This window comes from Cyprinodon variegatus, unplaced genomic scaffold, assembly GCF_000732505.1.
Source record: "Cyprinodon variegatus isolate N-32 unplaced genomic scaffold, C_variegatus-1.0 Scaffold87, whole genome shotgun sequence".
Taxonomy (NCBI): Eukaryota; Metazoa; Chordata; class Actinopteri; order Cyprinodontiformes; family Cyprinodontidae; genus Cyprinodon; species Cyprinodon variegatus.
The window spans coordinates 943,428-967,615 of NW_015150540.1; the positions used below are offsets into that span (position 1 = coordinate 943,428).

General features: G+C 35.3%; 2 protein-coding genes across 3 annotated transcripts in view; both read right to left on the bottom strand.

The window, feature by feature from the left end:
- Window positions 1-1,020: 1,020 nt before the first annotated feature.
- On the bottom strand, window positions 1,021-16,445 carry LOC107083939 (forkhead box protein P1-B-like). Of its 2 annotated transcripts, XM_015373538.1 has the most exons (16): window positions 16,333-16,445; window positions 13,875-14,021; window positions 10,682-10,813; window positions 10,504-10,593; window positions 10,135-10,255; window positions 9,218-9,320; window positions 9,021-9,128; window positions 6,800-6,887; window positions 6,420-6,497; window positions 6,127-6,322; window positions 4,675-4,751; window positions 4,419-4,520; window positions 3,894-4,021; window positions 2,540-2,594; window positions 1,928-2,094; window positions 1,023-1,823 (listed from the first exon to the last, which is right to left on the bottom strand). In XM_015373538.1, exons 2-16 carry the CDS (start codon window positions 14,004-14,006, stop codon window positions 1,661-1,663), a joined length of 1,740 nt encoding a protein of 579 aa, XP_015229024.1. In that variant the 5' UTR covers window positions 14,007-14,021; window positions 16,333-16,445; the 3' UTR covers window positions 1,023-1,660. The 2 variants fall into 2 exon arrangements, with proteins under 2 accessions (XP_015229025.1, XP_015229024.1); XM_015373539.1 differs by lacking the exons at window positions 13,875-14,021; window positions 16,333-16,445 and adding an exon at window positions 12,975-13,100 and having other exon boundaries at window positions 1,021-1,823.
- Window positions 16,446-20,519: 4,074 nt separating this feature from the next.
- Window positions 20,520-24,188, bottom strand: part of LOC107083904 (eukaryotic translation initiation factor 4E type 3-like) — a 5,074-nt gene continuing 1,405 nt past the window's right edge. The window contains 4 exon segments of the mRNA XM_015373451.1: window positions 20,520-22,448; window positions 22,557-22,712; window positions 23,596-23,662; window positions 23,737-23,904. Of these exon segments, the coding sequence (XP_015228937.1) occupies window positions 22,402-22,448; window positions 22,557-22,712; window positions 23,596-23,662; window positions 23,737-23,904 (438 nt within the window). The 3' untranslated portion in view covers window positions 20,520-22,401.

The following is a 24,188-nucleotide window of genomic DNA, read 5'->3' on the forward strand; positions in this document are numbered from 1 at the left end:
AAAATAAATAAAAATTCAAGATAAAAACAACATTTTCAACTGTCAATATGGTCTATCCAGAACCCCTCAAGTGGAAATGTTTGTAAAAAGTCTTCTTTAAGGAACCTTTGTCTATCTGATTACTAATCGATTAATCGAAAAAAAAAATGACAGAATAATCGATTTGCAAAATAATCGTTAATTGCAGCCCTACTTTTATTCTGAAAGAATGGCTCCAGCATGAAGTTTCCTTGCTATAAAATCAGGAGTGTATTTTTTCAAGTCACATTCCCTGTCTTAACCAATACCTCTATTCTCCTTGTTTTACATTTCCATAACAAGGATTCTAAACCCGCTTCTGTGTTTTTGCCTCTTCTCTGTCCAGAAAACTGCTAATTCAGAACCTGGATCTTGTTGAGGTTGGAGTTTCTTTCTACCATCATTTGCTTGCTTCAGAGAGACTGGTTCAAATTAAATAACTAATACAACTGCCTTTACTTTCTTAGATATTTTTCAATCGGGACAAACTCAGTGGGATTAAATCTTAGTGAAGAAATTGCTTGTATGCAATTTGAGTGTAATCCTACGACATGACTGTGCTCGTTATAAAGAAAAATGTATTGATCTAAACTGTGTTCCATTAAACGGCAGGATTTAATATGTACGGTGGCCGGGAGGTGCAAACCAACATTACAAAATCTAAAAAAACTTTTACAAGTTCCAAAACAAATGATCATTTCAGAAAACAAATTTACATTTAAATAAACTTTTACAAGTTCCAAAACAAATGATCATTTCAGAAAACAAATTTACGTTTAAAAAAAAAAAAAACTTTTCCTGAAATGACAATTTGTTTTGGGACTTGTAAAAGTTTTTTTTTTTTTATGTAAATTTTAAATATGACTAAGACATGATGAATTTGTTATCCCCTCTGAAAATACATGATCTATTTGTTGCTAACTAAATTACCTAATTAGATTTAATTAACTTTAACATTTCAATAAGTGAATCATAAAATCTAAATCAATGACGCATCATTTCACATAGATCATGATCAATTTAATATACATAGAGATGCATTGGTTAACAATAATGATAAAATCTGTTTTTATTTTGCAATGTTTATGAAAGGGGTGAAATAGAAAGAAGCAGTGTATCCTTTTGATCAGCTGGATTGATTATACCTTCAATACAAATATATCAGATCATGTTGGCAGTGAACATTTTTGGTTTTTTTTATAGCAACATTTTCTTATGTTCTCTACAAATCTTTGTATATATAATGATTACTAAAATAAATTCAGGTAGTGTGGCCCCAGCGCAGCACAAAGCTGCAGTTAAAACAGGGGAACTTTCATTGTGAAGTGCTAACTATCAGTGTTCCCTTTCCTTTGGCTTCTCCGCTCATCATGGTCATTTTGGTGATGAGATAAACTGTAAAATGAGAATAATTACTAACAGTTTTACAAACGTCTTACTGTGTTCTCATCACCTGTACAAAAACAGCCGAGAGCTAGATTACCAAACAAACGAAAACAAATACTCAAAAATATCAAAAGAAAAAAAAAACTCTAAAGTACAGAGTGTTTGGTTACATAGATGAAGCTGTTGCTTTTTGGAATACCAAGTCACATAGGTTCTGAGTGAGTTGGTGCTGCTGTGGACAAGTTGGACCTCATCATCAGAGAGAAGGCACACGATTGAAATGAAGCTCCGATCTCTCTGGGCTGCCGCTGACTTCCCCCTGGAGCAGTTCAGGACTGTGGCCTTGTTCATCGGTGCTCTCTGGAGACTCGTATGGATAATTTTCACTGATCTCCTCATCCTCTTGCTCTTCTTTGATACTAGTGTGGTCACATATTCAATGGAAAGCATGCATTATCAGAACTGACATTTCAAACCAGCTGATACAAATACACAATAAGAGAGTCAAAATGGGAAAACTTACAAAGCCTGAGGAGGGGACTGTGTTGCACTGCTGTCACTTTGGTATCCACATCCGTTAGCCAGGGCGCCATTCATCTGCTCCTGGAGAACATGAGGCAAGGAGTGTAGGGGGATGCTACCTATTGAGGCTGAGTTGTAGAGAGCGTTGTTTCCGTCTAGACCAGCATTCTGAAAAGGGTAAAAGGAATATTCATAGTCTTTATATGTAGATTGTCAAACACTAACAAGTTTTAGCCTAATCTTCAAACAGCATTTCATTAGATTCAGTTCTGAAACTAACATCCATTCATCTTTTGATGAATGGATCTCCAGCTTTCTATAGGTGAGAGGGAGGATGCATTCAAGGACAGGTAAACCTTTCCTCTGCAGGTCAACATGGACATAACAACCACACACACTCACAATTAACCTAACAGTCATGTTTTTGGACTGTAGGAGGGTGACGGAGTACCCAGAGAGGACCCATAAAAGCACAGGGAGAGGATGCAAACCAAATACAGAAATACCCTGGGCATGGAATAGAACCCAGGACCTTCTTGTTGCAATGCAGCAGTGCTGCAAGCTGCACCACCGTGCAAAAACATTAACAAAAAAAGTTTTAAATAATCCTTACCTGAAGAGCAGAGCTGGGTAAAGTCTGGGGATTTTGAGAATTTTTCAGCAGAGATCTATGAGCAGAAATACACAAAAGTAAAATATGCTTTAATTATTTTATCCAAATAGAAAAAAAAGAAATTATCTTTCTCTGTGAGGGGCTGGCAATAAGAAACCATGTCTTTAGTCCAAAGAATGCTGCAGATAAGAACCAGCACCCTGTCACTCCGACAGAGAAGCAGGTATAGAACAATGACAGTAATATGATTATAACACGAAGACTTCACAAAAATGTTACCCTTAATTTGAACGCATTCTTTTAAAGAGGAAGATGCAGCTTAATCTTTTGTTTAGCTTCACTGATTATTTCTTAAAAATCCCATGCTAGGATCTTTCTTTTTTTCCAAACTACCAGTCGCACACTTAATAGCATCTGTAAGAATCCAACGTGTTTGGGAACTTTAAATGTGTAAACTGCCGATTTTCTCTTTCTTTCTGGTTATATGCGACATGAGTTAAAGGTTCCTTTATATAAACAAGAGAACCAGCCTTTTAAGAAAGGCCAAAGTGCTTTGATATTAATAGGTTAAAAATTAGCAGTAAAGAAGTGCAAAAATCTACAGTCAGAGAAATTATAAATTAAGAAGATCTAAAACTAATTTAGTTTTGCATCACGCTGAATCTTTTAGAAAAAAAAGTATTTGTGGGTGTCAGATTATTATAATTCAGAGAGCAGTTTATCATATGGGTTTCTTTTTAAACTTTTTTCTGTTGCATGATGCATCTAGATCTATAATGCGATGACATTGACAGAAACATCTAAAAATTAAGCTCTTACGTTTGTTTTTGTTTTTTTTAAAGGAGTTAGTGTACAGTCTGCTGTAATTTTTTTTTTAGATTATTAGATATTTATAAATGATTTTTTTTCTCTATTTACCACACCAAAGCAATAGCAAACACAGTTCTAACAATCACTTCAGTAGCGACATCATCTATTCAATTGGTGCAAAGGGTGCATCAGACCGTTTTCCCCAGCAGAAGTCATCACTGGTCATTCTCCTACCGGTAATTACTTGATTTAAACAGAAAAAAAGACGTTTATAATCTCTGAGCTGATTGCAGTATAGCTGTTTCTATATTTCATTGATCATTGTCCTTCAGTGTCCTTACTTTTGCTCCACTAACACACCAAGTACTCAATGTTAGAAAAGCCTACCCCCAGGGCTTTTTAGCTCCGACTCTTGTTTACAGTAAATATCAAATGCACTCAAGAGACGGAGTGACAAGGTCAAGTTCTTTGATGTAAGGCACCTGACTTCTAGTAAGACCTAAACGCACACAACGTTCTGTCTCAATGTCTAAAGTGTACATACCCATTGGCAGCCGCTTTCTGAGGCCGCCTTCGGTGGAACTCGATCTCATCTACTGTCCACACGGCTCCTTTCACATTCTCCAGGCGCACAAAACACTTATGTAGACTTAGGTTGTGTCTGACAGCATTCTGGAAGATTCAAGAAATGTTTAAACTATTAAACCTGATGCAATCTACATCTGCATGTAAATACACTGCAAACTACGTTTTATCTAAATAAGTCATTTTTTTCTCAAAATAAGTAAATATTCTCTTGAATTGAGGAGTTAAGTAAGACACTTCACCAATGGAACAAGATAATTTATATTTAAAATTAGAAAAAACTATTGCATTGTCTTATTTCAAGTGCATATTATCTAATTATCTAATTCTAAGAGTAAAAATACTAACTCCATTGGCAAATCATCCTATTTACCTACTCCAAATAAGGGTAAATACAGTTAATTTAAGTATTTTAATTTATTTCTAGATAGATTTTGCAGTGTACAATCAGTTTCTGATCTTAAATGTGTGATGTCACTAATACCTTCCAAGTAGCTGCATTGCGCCTGAAATACGCAAAGTTTCTAGTGAACCAGTTGTAGATTTCATTTAACGTCAGCTGATTGCGGGGTGATTCAAATATAGCCTGAAACAGATAGAAATAGTCAGAATTATTTACTCACAAAAACATAATGATTTGAGTTATAGCTAGTCTGTGGAAAACAATGCAACAAACTAAAAGATTGAAGAGTTTTTTCATTTATCAGAAGCCATGTAAATTAACAGCAGGAATGCGTTACCTGTCTTATGAGAGAGGCGTATGTAAATGGAGGTCTAACCTCTGTGCTCAAGTAGAACTCTTTATTATCAATTATATCTGTAGAAAGAGATGAAAAAGTCATGTCTGGGAACTTAAAATGAAACTATAGTTTGAGTGAAGATATGTACAGTGTCATTCTAAAGTGTTTATACCACTAGCACTTCTTTTAAATATAAAGTTGTAAACCCCAAACTTTAATGTATTTTATAGGGACCCAAAAGACCAAGTAGTATAAATTTGTAAAAAAAAAAAAAAAAAAAAATGAATAAAAGCAGTCCTTCAGTCATTGCACTCAGGTTCCAAGGCCGAATTTCACTTTTCAGAATTATTTTTACAGCTTCAAAAATATTTTGGGGAATGGCTATCAGCTTTGCATATGTAGAGGGTAAAAGGTTTGCCCAAAGTTGGTCCTCGAGGGCCGCTGTCCTGCAGGTTTTAGAGGTTTGCCTGTTCCATCACAGCTGATTTCATTGATTGCTGATTAACAGGCCTTTGCTGAACTGCACTTATGCAAATCAACTGTGCTAAAGGAGGGAAACCTCAAAAACATGCAGGACAAAAGCCCTCAAGGACCAACTCTGGGCATGCCTGTTGTAGAGAATTTTTTGGTCTGAATTTAGACTGGAAAGTGTCTCTTCACTTCAAGTTCTTTTTTTTTGGATTACCATTTATTACCGCCATTTAGCTTGTTATGAACTCTATCCAGCTTCCCTTTCAATACTTAAGAAATGTAGACCCACAGCATGATGTTGCCACCATCATGTTACACCTTTGGGATGCTTTGTACAAGCTTATTTTTCTTGCAATCATGGTTTCTATGCAGAAATATTTCATATGACTGGAGTACTTTCTTTCATGTTTGCTGTGCATCTGAAAAAGGTTTTTCTTTTTTCTGTTATCAATTAAGGCTTTTGATTGGTGTGAGACTAATAATTCCTTATGGATCGATTGTCCTGATCAAACTGTATATCTCTGCAGCTCGTCCAGATTTACTTTTAGTTTAAGTGGATGGTAATCTTCATTTTTTTAGAGCCTGGATTTTGTACTAATTATATTGTTTTGAAAGTAAACATTTTTTTTTCACTTCTCAACTTTATTCTTGAAGTATGTTTTAAAATTTTTATGATTCTGTTTATCCACTAACGTCATCCAACTGAACTCTTAGACCGTCACAGAACATCCAGATTTATACTGAGATTAAATTGCACATTATTTACTCATCAGGTACTTTGGGTATCACTAGATTTTATTGATGGGTATTAATAGACACCATCATTATGGCTTTATTTTAAAAGAAAATCTCAATGATACACTACTGCGACTTGCTCATATTCAAGTCCATCACAAAATCCCAATAAAACACAAGTTCAATCGGAATCAAGCTTTTTCAAGGCAATATAAACACTAGAATTAAGTTTCATCTTTTGGGTACCTTGGCTCACAGAGCGGCTGTATCTCCTCCGTACCGGAGTGCTAGTGAACATGCTATTGGGAGTGAGGACTGAGGGGGGTTCAGAGAGCGGCGTCAGGGGTGTTGAGGGGGTTGTGGCACTCTGAGACAGACTCATAGGAGGAGGTCCTTTGGGCAATGTCGCCGGGGCAAAAGACACATTCGAAATGAGATTCACCTGCGCACACAGAAACACAAAAAGGGTATATCTATAAGAAAAACTCAAGGTGCAGAAAAAAAAAAAAAAAAAAAAACAGATCTGGAAGGGTACTCACAGGCTGAGCTGCAGGTTTGGGTTCAGAGGATTTGAGATGAGCCATCATAGCTTGCAGTCGCTCTTTGTCTTTTTTCAGCTGTGTTAGATGAAGGACCAAAATAGAGGGTGAGGATGGTAAATTCACAGTTTTAGTTACATGACACTCTATGTGTCATCCTAGGTGTTGCAATTATCCTAACACAACACCTCTGGTTGCAGGGAGGGTGTAAAAAAAAAAAAAACACACCCCAACTACAAATATGTCCACTTTTACTTTGACAAAGCGGCCTTACCCGCGACTCCTCGCCATGATTTAAATTTGACAAAGGTATAACAGGCAAAGGTCCTTTTAGTAAACAAGAGTTGATTTGTAATTGTTACCGTTTCAAATCTCCATACCTGCAGCTCCAGCTGTTGAACGACCTGCATCTGTACACGGCACTGCGCAGTACTCTTGTCATCAAGCGTATGATCGCTGTTTAAATGTCTATGCACAAACAATTACAATAAAATTAAAAACATATGAACTGTTAAGTGTAAAGAGAAGGAAAGGGAATAAACTGATTTAAATGAAGAATAAAAAGACTAAGCATTAAAAATAAATTATGACTCTCTTCACAGAGGCCCCGAGGTGCAACTGGACAAAACTAGGAGGCTGACCCGGAAATGATAACACAAGTTTTTTTATGGTGAGCACAGATTGCTGAAACACATCGCCATATTGGATGGGTCTATCTCCATTGTCACTTTAGCTTTCTACTATTGAAAATCATTTGAGCTCAATGTTACAATGATGAGAGAGACAGAGCAACAACATCTCAGCATCTTAAATCTATTGCTCTTCAGAAAGAGCTGGTTAAACAGGTGGAGGGTATAACCTATGTAGGACCACAGACCACTCTGACACTGTTTATTATAAAGTCCTTCAAAGACCTTCATTTGTCTCAGAAAGTTTAAGTATTTTAAACATAAAAAAAAAGACTTAACTGGTCACTGATAGAATGTATTCTCACCTTCAGTGTAAAATCCTGGTGCAACTTAATAACTAACAAACTAAAAATAAAACTCGCACTTAACAGGCTGCCAAAAAAATATTAGTGCAGCACACCTTTCAGTGTCCATGTTTCTTCTCTTCCTCTTACTCATTTAATCTACGCCAATCAGGCAGGAGATATAAAATTCCACTTGCCAGAAAACCCATACAAGAAAAATTCAATCATTACCTCTGCCAAGGAGGTTGTGTTTTAGGTGAGTTTGTTTGTTTGTCTGTCTGTCAAAGATAACTTGAAAAGTTATGAAACAGATTTTAAAGAAATTTTTACTGAAAGTTTGCCTCAATCTAAGGCACAATCCTATAAATTTTGGTGAAGATCCACATCCACATGCAGGAATTTTTTAAAGGATTCCTTAACGTTATTTGACAGACTAGTAGTTCCCCTCTGAACCAGATGGGGGCGGCAGTGACTGTGGACAGCTTCAACACTGGACTCAAAAAAAACCAGTAGTGTTATAGTAAAGACAAAAACACAGGAAAGGTGAGCCATGCCTCGCTTTATCAGCAGTCTCGATCTGCTGATAAAAGAAGTAAGCAGAGTGAATGAAGAAGCTGAGAGCAGAACAAACACCAGAGGCTGCAGACACACGCTGTGCCTTATTTATAAATTTATGGAAAGATTTAAGGAAATTGTTAGCAAAGGTGGACCTCAGACCAGCGAATAATTCATTTAAATTTGGCAAGAATCCAGATCATGTGGAGTTTTAGCTATAGGTGTAAGTCACAATATGGGGCGTAATTTGATGCTTGGAGGAGGTCTGCACACTCTGTCCACTTTAGTTCAAACTGAAATTACAACATTTAACAACAGAGGGACAATCCAGGTGACTTAATTTTTCTTTATCAATATGTTTACTTAAACATATTTCGGTGTGTTACTGCATTGTTTATGTTTCTTTCAACTTTTATCTATATATGTGTTTATAATGAAGTCCTTTCAAAGATAACATTCTGCTGCTCCTGTCAGTTTTTATTTTAAAAAATTAATTAATTTATACATTTATTAAAAAGTTATAGATTATTTCTGTCTCTGCTAAAGAGCATGAAATGTATTACAGCATAAAATCAGGTATTCATATATACATTTATTAATATCTCACAAGTGTGTCTTTGTTAAAGAGCAAAAAATGAAGTGTTTCAAAATGAGCGCATTGAGTATGAATGTCTGACAGCGTCCACTAACAAAACTACCTCTACTGTTTGTAATGATAAAAAAGAGAAATAGCCAAAAAAAATATCAGAGAATTATGAGGATTTTAGTTGAGCTTACAGCTTCTTTAGTCACTGGTGAGAGAGAGAGATCCATGTAAATTAGCAGCCATAATACGATGTTAGCTCTAGTCCCTGAAGCGTCAAGCCGCGTTATCACTTCCAGGTCAGCATCCGAGTTGGCTCATTCCCTTTCCGCTCAGTCTTGTCATTTGCAAATTTGTTTACTGAAATGTGTTTTTGTTTTCTGAAATGTAAATATGGCTCAAGCTTTCCAATTGTTTTAAATTTTGTAATGTTGTTTTGAACCTCAGGGCTACCGTACTGCTGTATAGCCAGACGGCGTGCAGTACTCACTTCATAAATGCCTGAAAGTCTCCAAAAACAGTTTCACAGCCAGGCCATTTGCACATGCCGTTTCCATACAGAGGATGGCTGTTCTGTGAGGTTTCATCCTGGGCACCACTGCACAAAACAGAAAAGCCAAATATTAATGGACTCTTTCTAAAATTAATGTTTGAGCGACATGAAAAAGAGCAAAGTAAATCTAAAACCTTTCTTTCCTCTTCAGAAGAGTGTGATGACCATTAGTGGTAGATTGGCTGGAAGACTCTCTAATATCTCCAGCAGCAGAGAGAACGCTGCTGTTATCAGAACCTGAAAATGCACACAACAGCGTTTTTTTAATTGAGATGCATGCAGCTACGAGACATTTGAATTAATCTTTGATTGATAAACTGATTTTGTGAAGATCAGATCAGGTTCTGTCCTGCGCAAAGCATCATTGTGTTAGAAGTGGGGTAAAAAGTGTTATGCTTGTTCAATAGCGCCTGTTACAAAATTAACGTTGTGCCTGTTATGTATTCTTCACTTGTTCTAAAAGTTATTTTGGATTAGCAAAAAACTTTATTGCCACTTTACAAGTCATCAGCAGCAAGTGTGTTTTGACAACAAATTAGAGTCAAATTCTAATTCAATTGTTAAGAAACATATTAACTCAATTTATCTTACCGGTATATATTTTGAGTGTAGACAGAAAATGTATACATGGGGACGGACAGACAGAACTCCAAAGAAGCATTTTGGCTAAAAAGGTTTCTCTACTACTGCCATCTTTTAAATTGTAATTAAGGTGAACTTAAATTAAAATGAAAGTCCATTTAACAATATTTCCTTTTAATATATTTTTGCATAAGAAAGTAACCTGAGTAACGACACAATTCAAGATGAAAGCTAAAACTGAGCCTGACGAGTCCCTTAAAAGGTCCTACATAAAGAAGAGAAAATTGTCCTGGTGTCAGTGGTATCAACTAGGAACTAGTTGTCTATGCTGTGAAATACTGCAATATTGACTTAAGGGTTTTGCAAAGTGTTTTTTTTTTTCTTTTTTAATGTTCAAAATAATTTTCTCTACAGTCTGATGAATGAAGGAAAACATTAGATAGTCCAGAGGTTAAAACAGGTAACCTACCTGGGGCTACAGTGGGGTTCATGGGAAGCACAGACAACAGCCCTTGCCTCTGCAGGTTGAGCAGATGCTGCTGCTGCACCTGAAGAAGCTGCTGCTGAATGGCAATCTGCTGGGCTGTGAGCTGTGAGACAAGATCAGTCATCATACTTTCCTAATACTTTTTGTTATCATAATATTCTCTGTTGCTCTACAATTTAGTATGGAAACAGCAGTTGTCTGTCGGTTGTATTTCCATTTAGTTTTAATGAAATGGCAGAAGTAGGAACAAGGAAAACCTAAAGAAGTCCATCTAAATATCTCACTCAATGCAAGAGAGATTACCTCAACACTGCTAATGTTTCTGCTGATTCTGTATTCCGTTCACCTTACCTCTTGAGTAACTATTCCAGCATTCTTCTGTTGCAGCAGCTGCATATTTATCTGCTCTTGCTGATTCTTGAAGACCTCCTGAATTTGTTGCTGCAGAGAAATTAGTAACACTGGAATAATGCAAATACAGGGTTTGAGACAAACGTAGCATAGTAAAACCAGCTGGATGTGCTGATACCTGGTGTAACATAAGGGCCTTCTGCTGCTGGACCAGCGCTTGGATCTGCTGAGGACTGAGGACTTGCTGCTGTGGTGCCTGCTGCAGTTGTGGAGCTTCGGCAGGTGGGGTCATCATAGATGACACTGGAACCTTCATCATCGGAGGAGAAAGATAAGATTGGGTCACGTCTATGCTAGAAAAGCAGGGGCATAATTCTCTAGATCCTGGAGAGAAGAGCACAGGTATGAAAGATTTATATTGAACATGTGACCATTTTCTTTCACTTTTCCCAAGATTTAAACCAAAAGTATATTCAAAGCATAAGCAGAGGTATTTTATAAACTAATTCTCAAAAGATCTAAATTGTACCCAGGACTCTGGTCAGTGTTTTTTATTCATTATTTCATAATGTAATGCAATATAACTTAAGCTCTGTATTATATATTAAAGCATATAGGAATATTCTTAAGCCGTTGTGCATTATTGTGAACATTTATGTTTACGGTCATAGTTTTTTCTCTCGGTTTGGTCACAATATTAGTAGGGCTTTGTTTCAACTTCTCTTTTGACACATAACAATTTAACTTAAATTCTAATAATTAAAAACATTTACTTTACTCTTCAGCCATTAACAGTTCTATTAGCTACAATAGTAAGATTTCCTGTTCTATCATGTCTGATTTGACATCTTTATTTTATACTTTCACATTTCCAAATAATAACATTTCTACAATTGTGCAGTCTTTGTCACTTTAGGTTAGCTGTCATGTGAGACCAACTTTAAAAACTGTTCCAACATTTCTGCCCACTTGTTGCACCAGACTACTAGTCAGCCAACAGAATAAAAGACACTAAAGTTTTCCAATTGTTTAAATAACAAAATACATCTTCCATGCTCTCCCATCAATCTTTCTAGCTACTACAGATGACTATCTCTGTTATGCAACCGAACAAAGGTTGCATATCTGTGCAAATAGCTTGAATAACAGATTATGTCAGCTTGTTAGTGTGAATCAATAATAGAAAATAAAAATAAAAATAAAAAAAGGGGGGGGGGTTAAAGATATTGGATCATGTATGACTTTTTTGCGTCAGAATTTAGTGTTGATACTGTGAAATTATATTCTTACTAAATGTTACCATTGAAGAATGTTTTTTAAAGTCCAAGATTAGATCAACTTATTAAAAACAAATTAACGATTTATGATCAGATATCTTTTCAGCCAAATGAGGTGTCATTCTGTCAATATACCTGTTATAAAATCCTACTGAGCTTCTCAGTTTAGCTCAGTAGGATGACCTGAGCATGATTTTATTCTAACTAAAAACAGCAGCACAAACACAAAAACAACCAAAACACCGGATGGCTTTGGGGAATTATAACCCAAGCAAAACAACAACAAAAACAGCAGTCAGAAGCGAAAAACAAAATCATCTTCTTTTAGTCCACACACAGCAATTACCCCCCCCAACCGTCCCCCCCTTTTTGCTGTCAGCTTCATCGCTCAGGAGTTGTTTATGGTAAACAAAAACCGAGGAATCGAAATGGCAGAGAGATATAAATAATGAATAAAAAAGCACACAGGGCCTGTTTACGAAAACAGAACTTGAGATTCGTATTTTAATTAAGGTTTGAACCACAAACAAACATTCCTCTCCAAAGGCACAGTCTGTTTGGAGTCGGGTAAACAAACTGACAGAGAATTTCACACAGGCTTTGGGCTAACAATAACAGAGGACTGCCTCCTGGTTTGTCTTTTTCTTATGAAACTGTGTGCTGCAGAATGGCCACCGAAGCTACAAAAAGAAAAGGCAGGTCCATCCTACGGACAGAGCCGGCTGCCCCCCCCCCTCTATTTTTCTGTGGACACCATCAACACAACAACAGCCTTCTCCCTAATCCCTGTTGCTATGGTAGCCTGCAAGTCCAAACATCTTCTGTTGTTGTTATTGTTGAAAGTCATACCAGTGAGCAACTGAGTGTAAACACAGATCTGTTCCCGCAAGACTGGTCTTGTGGACTCTTTTGAGAAATGACTGACAGCAAATAGAAATCCTCAAAACTTGCAATGAAAAAACAAACATGCTTCTCAGACCAGAAGTGATACTTGCTGTTTTGCTGTAATAGATCTTAATAAAAAAAATAAAAAATGATGAACTTGCAAAAAAGAATACACTTTCTGATAAATCCAAGCAAAACTTTCATGCAACAACAGGCAAAGATATAGATGCAGGAAATAAAGCAAATCACTTCAGGTAGCATGGTTCTACAAACTATAGCTCAACAAAACTAAAGATGGGTTAGACAAACCTGATAGCCTCCACTAAAAGGTTTCTCTGGGCACTCTCAGCAACCATGAAAATCTAACCCAGCATTCCACGTGATATGAGGGTAAACAAAACCAACAATATACCACTGACCCCTCCACCCAGCAGGAGCAGAGTTCTCCCATCCCCTTCAAAACCTCAGCTACCCCATCCCCCAAAAACCATGCACGCCCATTTATCGGAGAAAAAGAAACAAAAAAACAGACTGGTTCAAGGACACATTTATGCAGTCTAAGTCCATGGATACAGGGAGAAAGAAAAGCTGTGAAACTTGTTCAAATCAAATTAATATATTCATGCTTTAATGGGCAGCTGGATCAGTTGGACCCTAGACAAACATTTATACAAGTCTCTTTACAGAAGTAAAACTTCAATTGAGGGTACTTATTGTTAGTCTTTTGTTGTTGAAATAGCACTCATAAAAAAAGTTAAGATTTTAATTTTATTAATTAAAAAATGCATAAAAAGTAAAACTCCCACCATTTTTGGTCTATAAAGGCATCAAGCAATACATTTTCGAATCCAACAATTCCTTTTAAATATGTATTTTAAGAAGACCCGTCTTTGACAGTCCATGATATCAACTTTTGTTCAGCTTACAAAGGCTAATAAATGCCAGACGCATAATATGCACAAATAGGAATAATGTTGAAATGCTGCATTTAATTCCAACCCACAACATCTATCAAAGACCCACCAACATCTTTAATGTTTTATTATGATGCACTCCTAACATCAGGAGAAAACGACAGATGAAACATCAAATGAATGAATAAAATGATGGAAAACATTATCGGTCAGGAAAAACCTGATCGAGGAATCTCTAGTTATTTTTAAACTAAACTCTGACAGACTCAGTAAAATGCTTATGGGGATAACTGACCCCTGGGACCTCTGGAGGAGGAGGAGGAGTCTGGCTGCTCTTCAGTCGACTCTCATTCTCAGTAGGATTTCTGCTTTCTATGTGGATTGCTTGTACGGTGTGTCCTGCTGGATCTGACTGGGACTCATGCATCTGGACTTCACTGACCTGCAAAAAGGAAAGCAACAAAATGATAGTCACTCAATGAAGCCACAGAATATTTGGATAGAGTTCAGAAAACATACATGTTTGGCTGCTTTCAACAAGAAAAACACTTTGTTGGGTGATGAGAGGTTCATTCTTTTAGATAAAAAGAAGAGGATTAAACAGCTGCTGAAATAAGCATCATAGATAGATGAAACAATGAGTAAAAAGAAACAGCACTAAAACCTGAGAAGTTCGCTTTTGCAGCCCAACCCAGTAATACAAACACACTCTTCCACTCACCAGAGAGGAAGATGTTAAGTCTATTTGTTGAATAACCAAGTGCTGCCATGACTACTGTAAACACAGGGGCCCTGGGTCCGTGTTTATGTGCAAACATATCTTCCTTCTGGAACAATTTACCATTAACCAGGTGGTGCGATAAACGGCTGTGGCAGGTAGTACAATGCACAAGTAGGCTTTTATGTATACAGCTTGGGAGTGTTTGAGTAAAAAGCTCAGCAGCATAAACAAAAGTAAATAAAGAAGGCAAACAAAAAGCATAAGGAGATGGAAAGCAGCACAGAAAACCCAGCATCTAACAAACTCCAGAACATTTTGAGATTAATCTAAAAATCAAATCATTCTTACACGCACCAGTGAGAGGCAACAGTAAGAAAACCTCAGATTAGACTGTACTGTATATACTCAGATAAAGTTATGCCCAAAACAGGCTGCAAGGAGAAAAAGACAAATTCCTGAGAATCAATCTAATGTGTAAAAAAAACAATGAATACATGACTAATGAGCAACAAGTTATCTCTAGCTCAAAAGATTATTCACACATAAAATATGACTACATTTCTAGAAATCACAAACTAAAAGACAAATCTGTTGAAAACAGGCACAGGCTGGTAAAATCTGCACTGTTTATTTTAACTCCTAGGATCAAGATTAGGTGAGAAGACAAAGGACAGAGTTTCCTGTAGAAATTTCTAAATAAGCTGGAGGGGAACGTTGATAGGAAGGGGAACATTTTTAATTCATTTTTGAGCTCCTTATGCAAAACACAGACATCTATCTGGTTGTTCAGCATTTTTATCAGAGCTTATTAAAAATGCATATCATATTTCTTTAATTAGAGCTACTACTATTCAGGGATTAGATTTTTTTATGTTGTTTAATTCTGACACTAAGCTGTTTTATGAAAAAAAGGAAAGGAAAACCCTTGATCGTATGATGAAAACACGAATTGACAAAAATTTAAAATGAGTCATCTGGTTTAAAATAGACAAGCTTTTTTTTGGTTATTTATTTTTTGTTATTCATCAAAAAGATTTTATACTAAGAATTCTAATCTTTATTGTTGTTTTTTTTAGGTTTAAGAGAAACCTGATGATCCCTCCGGACATGTGCTGCCATACATAAATGGGAAACTCATAATTTACTAATTTTCTTTTGGAATGAAATCAATTAACTTAATTAAAAACCTAAAAAAAAAAAAAAAACTCATATCTTTGAATTTAATTATCTCACAACTCATATTTTTCCTACATGTAAAACTCGATGTCTTATATCTTTAAAGAAAATCGATATGCATTTGTATGTTATAACTTTCTATGTGATCAGACAACCATATGTTCATCCCGATCCTCCAATTAATTATTCAGATTATGTCGAAAACTAACTCCAGTAAGATTTTCTATGTTCTCAAAAATTTGGAAATGGCACGGATCGTTAATTGAAATTATTATTTAATTTAAAAAAAGTGCATACCGGAAGAAAAATATTACATTTGCACCACTTAAGCAGTTATGAACTGTAATATTAAGCATTAAAAAAACTGCCTTTGGAGCTCAGTGCACATCAGCCATCACACCCGCAGCAACTGCGACCATAATCCAATAGTAGATCTGACCTTAACTGCATCAGTATGTTATTATATTTGTTTTGTATCGGGACCAAGTAATTATATCCAAAACCCGTTAATAGCAACTACCGCAGTGTAGTTCTCCGTCGGAGCCATTAGCTTACATAAGCTAGATAACCAAATAAATCCGGATGTTTGAGTCTAATAGATCCACTATACAAAACAACCAAGCCCTATATATAAAAGAGGTACCTTCAAAGAAATGTTGTTGATTTAATTCAGCATATTGGATTCACGTGAATGCCAGCCCTAACAAAAGCTATATATTACTGCTCCTGACGTTAGCTCAAATGAAACGGTGCTATCTAACCGCTGCGCCTCCGATAATATTCTAGAGAAACCTGCTGTTTATATTAGTAGGTATTTAATATCACCCACTAAGCTGTTTTATTGACGTTTACTCACAGAAATATGTACGAGCGGACAGTCTTTAACGCTGGGTGGTGACAGAAGAAGATCCCTCGATGCACTCTGCCTTCCTCGGTAACGAGCTAGCCACAAGTTGCTAACGGGGGCGTGGCTTGGGTAAAAGTAAACAATGGTGACGTGATGTTAACACGAGGACCCCCGTTTTGATTTTTGACCGAAATGCCAAGTTTTGATCCAAACTCCATTTATATTAAATATATTGTTGTTTTATAAGTAAGAAAACAACCAACAAAAGGTTAAGAAATATTCTATTACGAGATGTTGTTTTTTTCACCAGCTTGTAATTTTTATTGGTCCAACACTTTTGAAAATATAAATTGGAAGTGGACTTGGTTGCTCCTTAAAAAATACTTAATAAACAATAAAGTAAGATAAATTTCTTATAAAATTATTCATAATGTTTATCCTGTTAAAGCATTTTTGATTAAAAAAAAAAAAAAAAAAAAAAAAAAAAAAAGATAGAAATGAGATTTGGACCCAATGTGTACTTTTTGTTAAAAAAAAATAATGAAGAAAAGCTTATTAATCTTTTTTGGGATTGTATATATAGCAAAATATACGTTTTTTCCATCAATAACAATCTTGACAACATTACGTTAACAGATAAGGAAGTTTTGTTTGGGATGGAGAAATGCGAACTTGTCAAAACAGAATTTTTATATGTTATTAATTATTTTATTATTTATGGTAAATATCATATTCACACCTCCAAATATTTACAACAAAAACCTAATTTCCATATTTTATTATCTTCGGTTAATATCTATATAGAATCCTTAAAATTTAGTTCAAATGCTAAAGCCATGAAAATTATAACTGCCCTTAAAGAATTATAACTCTCAAGCATAGATTTGATTTTGACATTTTAAAATACCGTAATAGTTCTTTTCCGTAAAGCCCTTTGTTGTTGTATGTGTTTGTAATTATTAATATTCTATATTGTTCATGTATGTTCTTTTTTGTGCAAATAAAAAAATTTTTTTTTGAAAGAAACCACTGCAGAAAAAAAAGAAAAGAATTATCTCCTTTTAAATGGCTTCTGTTTTTATAAGAATAAAAAATAAGATTAAAATGAAAAAAACTGTAGAAGATGATGCTGTGTGTTAAATGTTGATGATGAGTTGTTAATTAGGCTAATTCATAAATCGATGATCCAACTAAGTTTGTATTTTATTGCAATAAAATAAAAATAAAAAATAAAGCTTAAAAAAGGCTATATTTTATTTAGAAATAATTTATTTTTAAGATAGATGAAGAAATAAATGAACTACTGAAGTAAGGAAAAAGATAAAACTGAATATCTATTCTCATTAAATCGCGATCACTTCCACCATAATGAACATTTTGAAGAGCTTCAGTCTGGCTTTATAGCTCATCATAGCACTGAAACCGCTCTGGTGAAGGTTGCTAATGATATTTTCATGGCCTCAGATAATGGACTTGTATCTGTGCCCATCCTGTTAGATCTCAGTGCTGCATTTGACACAGTTGACCATAATATTCTTTTAGAAAGACTTGAATATTTTGTTGTAGTTAAAGGTACAGCACTAGACTGGTTTAAATCTTATCTAGCTGATCGATTTCAGTTTGTTCAAGTTAATGACAAATCTTCCTCATGCTCAAAGGTTACCTGTGGAGTACCACAGGGATCAGTGCTTGGACAGTTTCTAGAATTTCCTTCTTTCATCTGAGGAATATTGCAAAAATTAGAAATAACCTGTCCAGCGGTGATGCTGAGAAACTAGTCCATGCATTTGTTACTTCAAGGCTGGACTATTGTAATTCTTTACTATCAGGAAGTCCACAAACTGTAGTTAAAAGCATTCAGCTGATCCAAAATGCTGCAGCCAGAGTTCTGATGAAAATTAAAATGAGAGATCATATCTCTCCTATCCTGGCTTCTCTTCACTGGCTTCCTGTTAAATCCAGAATAGAATTTAAAATCCTCTTTCTCACATATAAAGCCTTAAATGGCCAAGCTCCATCTTATATCAGAGATATGATTGTTGCTCATGCTAATAGTAGTTTTGCCTCGTCTGTTCCTGTTTGGCTGTGAAACCATCCTGGAGAGAAATATCAGATGTGCTGCTTCCATCAACACCCTTGTTTATAGATGCTGGAGATCAGCCTGTTTTCCAGTGTAGTCCTGTTTTTTCTGACCGTGACTGGCTGGATGTGCTCTCTTCATCCTCTGACAAGGGAGCTGGGGGGCTGCCTTTTATAGCTGCTTTTTGTATCTCTGCTTCTGTGTCCTTGAACCCCAGTCTGCCTTTGCAGATGGCCGCTCACACTGAGCCTGGTTCTGCTGGAGGTTTCTTCCTGTTAAAAGGGAGTTTTTCCTCTCCACTGTCGCTACAAGCATGCTTAGTGTGAGGGATTGCATTTGAGTCAATGCAATTATTTGGTTTTCCTTAGATAGAGAACTTTGAATCAATTTGACTGTATGATCTGGTGAACTGTAAAGTGCCTTGAGATGACTTGTGTTGTGAATTTGTGCTATAGAAAAAAACTAAATTTAATTTTATTGAAATTGAATTAAATCATAATACATATTTCATAATTACTCTGGTTATAAAGAAATAATAAACTTTTATCAAATACTGATACTTCATAAAACACAAAAATGAAAAATACAATATTTTCAAAAAAGTACAAAAGAAAAGCTATTCTGAGCTTACAGAGAAAAGAAGTTTCAAAGATACTCCCCCCATTTAATTATGTTTAGTTTGTGGGGTTTTACATAAAACACTGTATCAATGTGACATGGGCGGAGAGGAAAGCAACCCTAGATTGCTTTAATAGCGGCATTCAGCTCGTCACCATGTTGGGACTGGCCTTTAATTTTTTGCTGAAAAATGTCCAACATGTTCTCATTGGGATTTTTAGGCCACCTTGTCTGCCAATCAAGCACAGTAATACATTTACTAATTACTGTTACTGGTACTGTTAAAGCAGGTACTGATTATGTGAGCACATGCAAAGTCATGCTTGAAAATTAAATAAGCATTTTCATAAAGGGATTCTGTGTTAAACTGAGATAATGTGTCTCTAAACTCTGGGACCTTGATTAACAAATTAAATTCAAAGTTTATTTCCATTTGAAAAAGAGGGCTTTGTATTCCTGAACAACAGTGCAATTACTTATTTTCTCAGTGCAGGTAAGACACATCTTACTAATTGTAACCCATGTTCTTGATGCATCTGTTCGTATTCACTCACTCAAACTAGCAAGGCTTCTCTGCATTTTAATAATGCTTTGGACTTCTATCTCAGAAATACTTTAATAATCCCAGAGGGAAATTACTTAAAGAGGGAAATTACTTTCTGCAACATTTTTTCCCTCCACCCAGCTTTCTATAAACATTCATGCTTCAACACAATGTGAAGATTCATTCTTACCCTTAGCTTTAGTGCCTTACATTCCTTAGGTCGGTGACTTACCGGTTGGACAACAGTCAAGTCAACAGCATTTCACTTGATTGTGTAGATTCTCACATTATTGCAATATATATACCTCTTCATTAAATGTACTTTTTTATTGGTCTCGGGTTATGTATGTATTCTCATCAAGACCGGAATTTTTGCTTTTCTTTCATTTCCTGCACCATAAATAATAAACAATAATAATAAACTGATAGAAAGATTGGAAAAGATAAATCTGTGGGTTTCACTTTTGAATGTTATTACCTTAAAGATTCATTGGAAATAGCTAAATTAAATTGGGAGGCATTTTTATGGACCCTGCATATATTGCCAATCTGCAACGGAATAGTTAAACTCAAGTTTATCATACCCAAAGATAGATTCACCAGTATTTTTTTATTAGAATTAACCACAAGAGGGAGACATTATCATAGCAGCCATCATGAAAGATACAGTTCAAAATGCTGTTACTTGACTTATGAGGGGAAAAATGTATTATCTGACTAACGGGGAAAGAAAATCTTGTTTCAAAAGGGCATTTGCAAAAGGGAACAAAATATTAAACATATTTAGGGGCAAAATATTAAGTAAGCATTTAGATGTGAGAAGCTTGAATACTCAAATTGTTTTTAAAGAAAAAAAAAAAAACAAGTCAAAAATATTCAGGATTTATTAATAAATCTAAAAATAGAACATGTGGAATACAGTATATTGTTCTATGTGACTTTTAAAACAACATTCCACAAAATAGTTTAGGTTTGGGAGTCTTTATTTCTTTTGTTTCCAAGTCATGTAAATCTAACAGTAACACATGACCAAATACACAATTTCACCATTTTAAAACATTAAAACTTTAACAATACAAACAATTGATAAAAACAAGGCACAATCCTAGATCAATCTCAAGTGATTCCTTAGCAGTATATGTGCAGGACAAGAGTAATATTACTCCTAAATAATAGTGATCACTTTAATGAACATGGTATTTACTAAGGCAAAATAAAGTGAGTTCAGTTAACTGTGTTTTTTAAAGATTATTCATTTATGATTTTTCTTTTAGATGTAACATATAAATGGCTCTGCTCAAGTCGTAATGAGCATAACGCAGCTCTGCAGGAACAACTAGCATCTCCAGTACCAAAATGTAGGCCACATCATGCAGTTATTATGATATTATGAGTTATTCATACTACTTGGAATGATACTCACACCTATGGATATCTGAGAAACTACAAAATATTTGGTGCAGAAGTAACAAACCGTCTTTGACCCTTATAGTCTGTTTTATTCACTTGATGCCTTCAACACAAGCTATAAACCCCCCTGTTATGCTGTTGATCAAGCATTCTTTGTTCATGTCAGTTTTCAACGCTACAGAAAAACATAAATTATCCAGATAAATTTAATACAATGTCTTCTGCTAGTAGAAAAACAAGCAAAAACTTAAAGTCATGCCAAAAAAACAACAAGATGCAAACAGAGAAACTTTACATTTCATCAAAACCAAAGTGCATTTGGTCTCCAGTAAAACAACCTCAGTTAATACTGGAGTGACAATAAAATATCTCGCACACACATACAAAAAAAAAGAAGAAAAAAATGACACAAAGTGCTTCATTTAGTGTAAAGGCCAACCACAAAAAAAGAGCAGTTTGCGAACTGCAATTAGATTCTAGTTCCCAGAATCTAATCAAGGCATTCTGTCTTTAAGGTTATAGAATGTTAATACAATTTCCCCATTGTGGGAAAATTAAGGGATTTTCTATTCTATTTTCTAATAGCATGCTCTCTCCCTCCCATAAATACAGTAAACACAAGATAAAATATAATGTGCAGAGTTAGACACTATAAAATGCCTATTGGTACACAAAAGACTTCCTTCATTGCATGTAACAGTTTACTTTATCTGTAACCAAAAATATAACATTTAAAGGTATAGTGGAGAATGTTCTATTTCCTGGGGGTCAGTCTGACAGTGCAAAATTGCAAATCTTCTTTTGTGAAGTAAACTTTTGAGCGAAACAGCAACTTTTACAGGGTGTGCATGAGGAGACGTGCTCGTGCATGCTCTCGCACGAGTTTCATAGGCGTTCCATCTTGTGAGCGGGTACAGGTTTGTGCATGTGCTTTTTTGTTTAAAGTGGAGAGGGTGGTTCTTTTCAAAAATTCATGAAAATCTTTCACTATACCTTTAAAGACAAAAAATATAGAATAATTCTTATATAGATACAACACTGTAGATTGTGATTTTTTTGCTTATTCACTTCTACTGAATAAGAAAAACAGTTTAAAAGATCTAAACTGCACATTTCATTAGAAAGCCTCTGAAAATCACTACTCTGTTTTGCATTTGTAAAAGGTCGAGGTAAAAAAAACAGAAAAAACAACAGAAATACATTCAAAGATAATAAAACAATCATACACTATGGTGTATCAAACTATATTAGCAGGACATTGTAATGCAAGTGGTGCTTGGATTAACTAAAATTATATTGATTGAAAATACTTTAGCTAGGCTGAGGTAATACATAAGATCTAAGGTGATTTGTAATCTTCCTGAGTGATCTGTGACCAATTGAAAAGATTGTTGTACAACCTAAAACCTCTAATGTGCAAAAACATTTAGTGTCTTGTTCGACCTCCTTCAAAAGCGTGGTGCTCCTCATGTGCTAAAAAGATTAAAACAAATTTAAGAGAAAGTAAGCAAAGTGCTCCAAATGTTTTTATTAAATGCTTGACAAAAAGATTTTAATGCTTAAGACAAAGAGGATACTTACGTTTATAAAATACAGCTTTAAAAGGTGTCTCAGGGAGGAGCTCGTAGATCTTTTCCAAGACCTTTGACTCATCGGCGCAGGAAGCATTCCCATTCCAGACCTGAACTATGTCTTCTCTGTCCCTTACACTGATGCTGACCCCAACTACTTCATCCTCTGTATACAGAGAACCACACAATGAGAAAGGCTGGTCAAGTTGAAAATGATACTGCCAGAAGGTTTGATGTTTTGTATGCAAAAGATAAATTTCTCCCTGTAAATAAATATTTTTCCACCCACCACACATAAAGTCCCACAGGTTGGCATATTTAGAAAAATGCTGTTTATACTCTGAGGGCCTGATTTACAAAGATTCCAAATAAGATTTTATTGTGTGTTTTTTGCATGTGCTAACTGCAGTTTGAGAGTTGCTGTAAAAGAAAGACGAGGTTCTGAGCCCTATAGTTGGAGGTTTGAGGATTAAACATTACTTATAGTGCACTTCACATTTCGGCAGCCTGTCTCAAAATGCTATGAATAAAGTTCTAAAAAAATTATGGCAACTAAAATTAAGGTTAAATATAGAAAAATTAAATATCATAAATTATGAGAAAGTGATGTCCACCGCAATCTCTGTGTAAATATTCTTGCGTATATATTTTTTTCTTCTATAACTGCACAGTCCTTTTTTATTCAATTTATAATATTTTTTTATTGCACTATCTGCCTGCAGAGTTTTGATTTATATAGTTTTATTTTTTTTTTTGAGCTGCTAAAAATGTCCTTGTACCCTTGAGAAACAATGACCAAGACTTCTCTTCTTTGATTCACGGCTGATTACACTCTAAACAGTTGGATTTACGGTACTTCTACCAGCTCTTCTCAACAGGAGCTTGATCTTCAAAGCCCATAATGATTTAATTCAATTCAGAAATAGTTTATTTACCCCAAAAGGAAATTAAATGTTGAAGTAACTCATCGTTGTTGGTGCCTTCTTTGAAGATCTACATGTTTTCATGAAAGGAGTTTGCATGTGTTTTAAGATGTGCAAGAGATTTACCTGAGGCACAATAATCACTGAACTGTTCTCCAATAGTGGCCAATAGCAGCTCCTTCCACACCACAGACTGTAAATATGAAGACAGATTTGTTAAACAGAGAAATCAATATGCATGTTGCAAAAGAGCTTTACTTAACTTACAGTACATTCTTTTGGTACTTTCATTTTCCAAACACCGCCTTTAGCATTGCTTTCTTCTTCCCTGTGAGCAAACCAGAAGCATTACCAAATATTCATAGTGACAAACACAGGAAGGAAGAAGCCCTGATAACAGTTTGATTTCACTAACCTCCACTCTCCTTTTTCATTCTGAGCTTGTTTTTTTTTTTTGACATATCAGCTTTACAGAGATGCATGTCTCATTTTCTGTTAGAACTTCCTGTCTGAAAAATCTGCAAGGAGTATGAATATTTTGGGGCTTAACTTGGTAATATAGATCCTGATCTGAGGCTAAAATATACAAAGGATAAAACAAGAAGTTGTCTTTGTTCAGGTTTCCAGTTATCTGATCAGGTATTTTGTTTTCGCTTGAACAAACCACAAAGAAAAACAAACGAAACAAAAAGAAAAAAACTATTGCTCATTAAGAACAG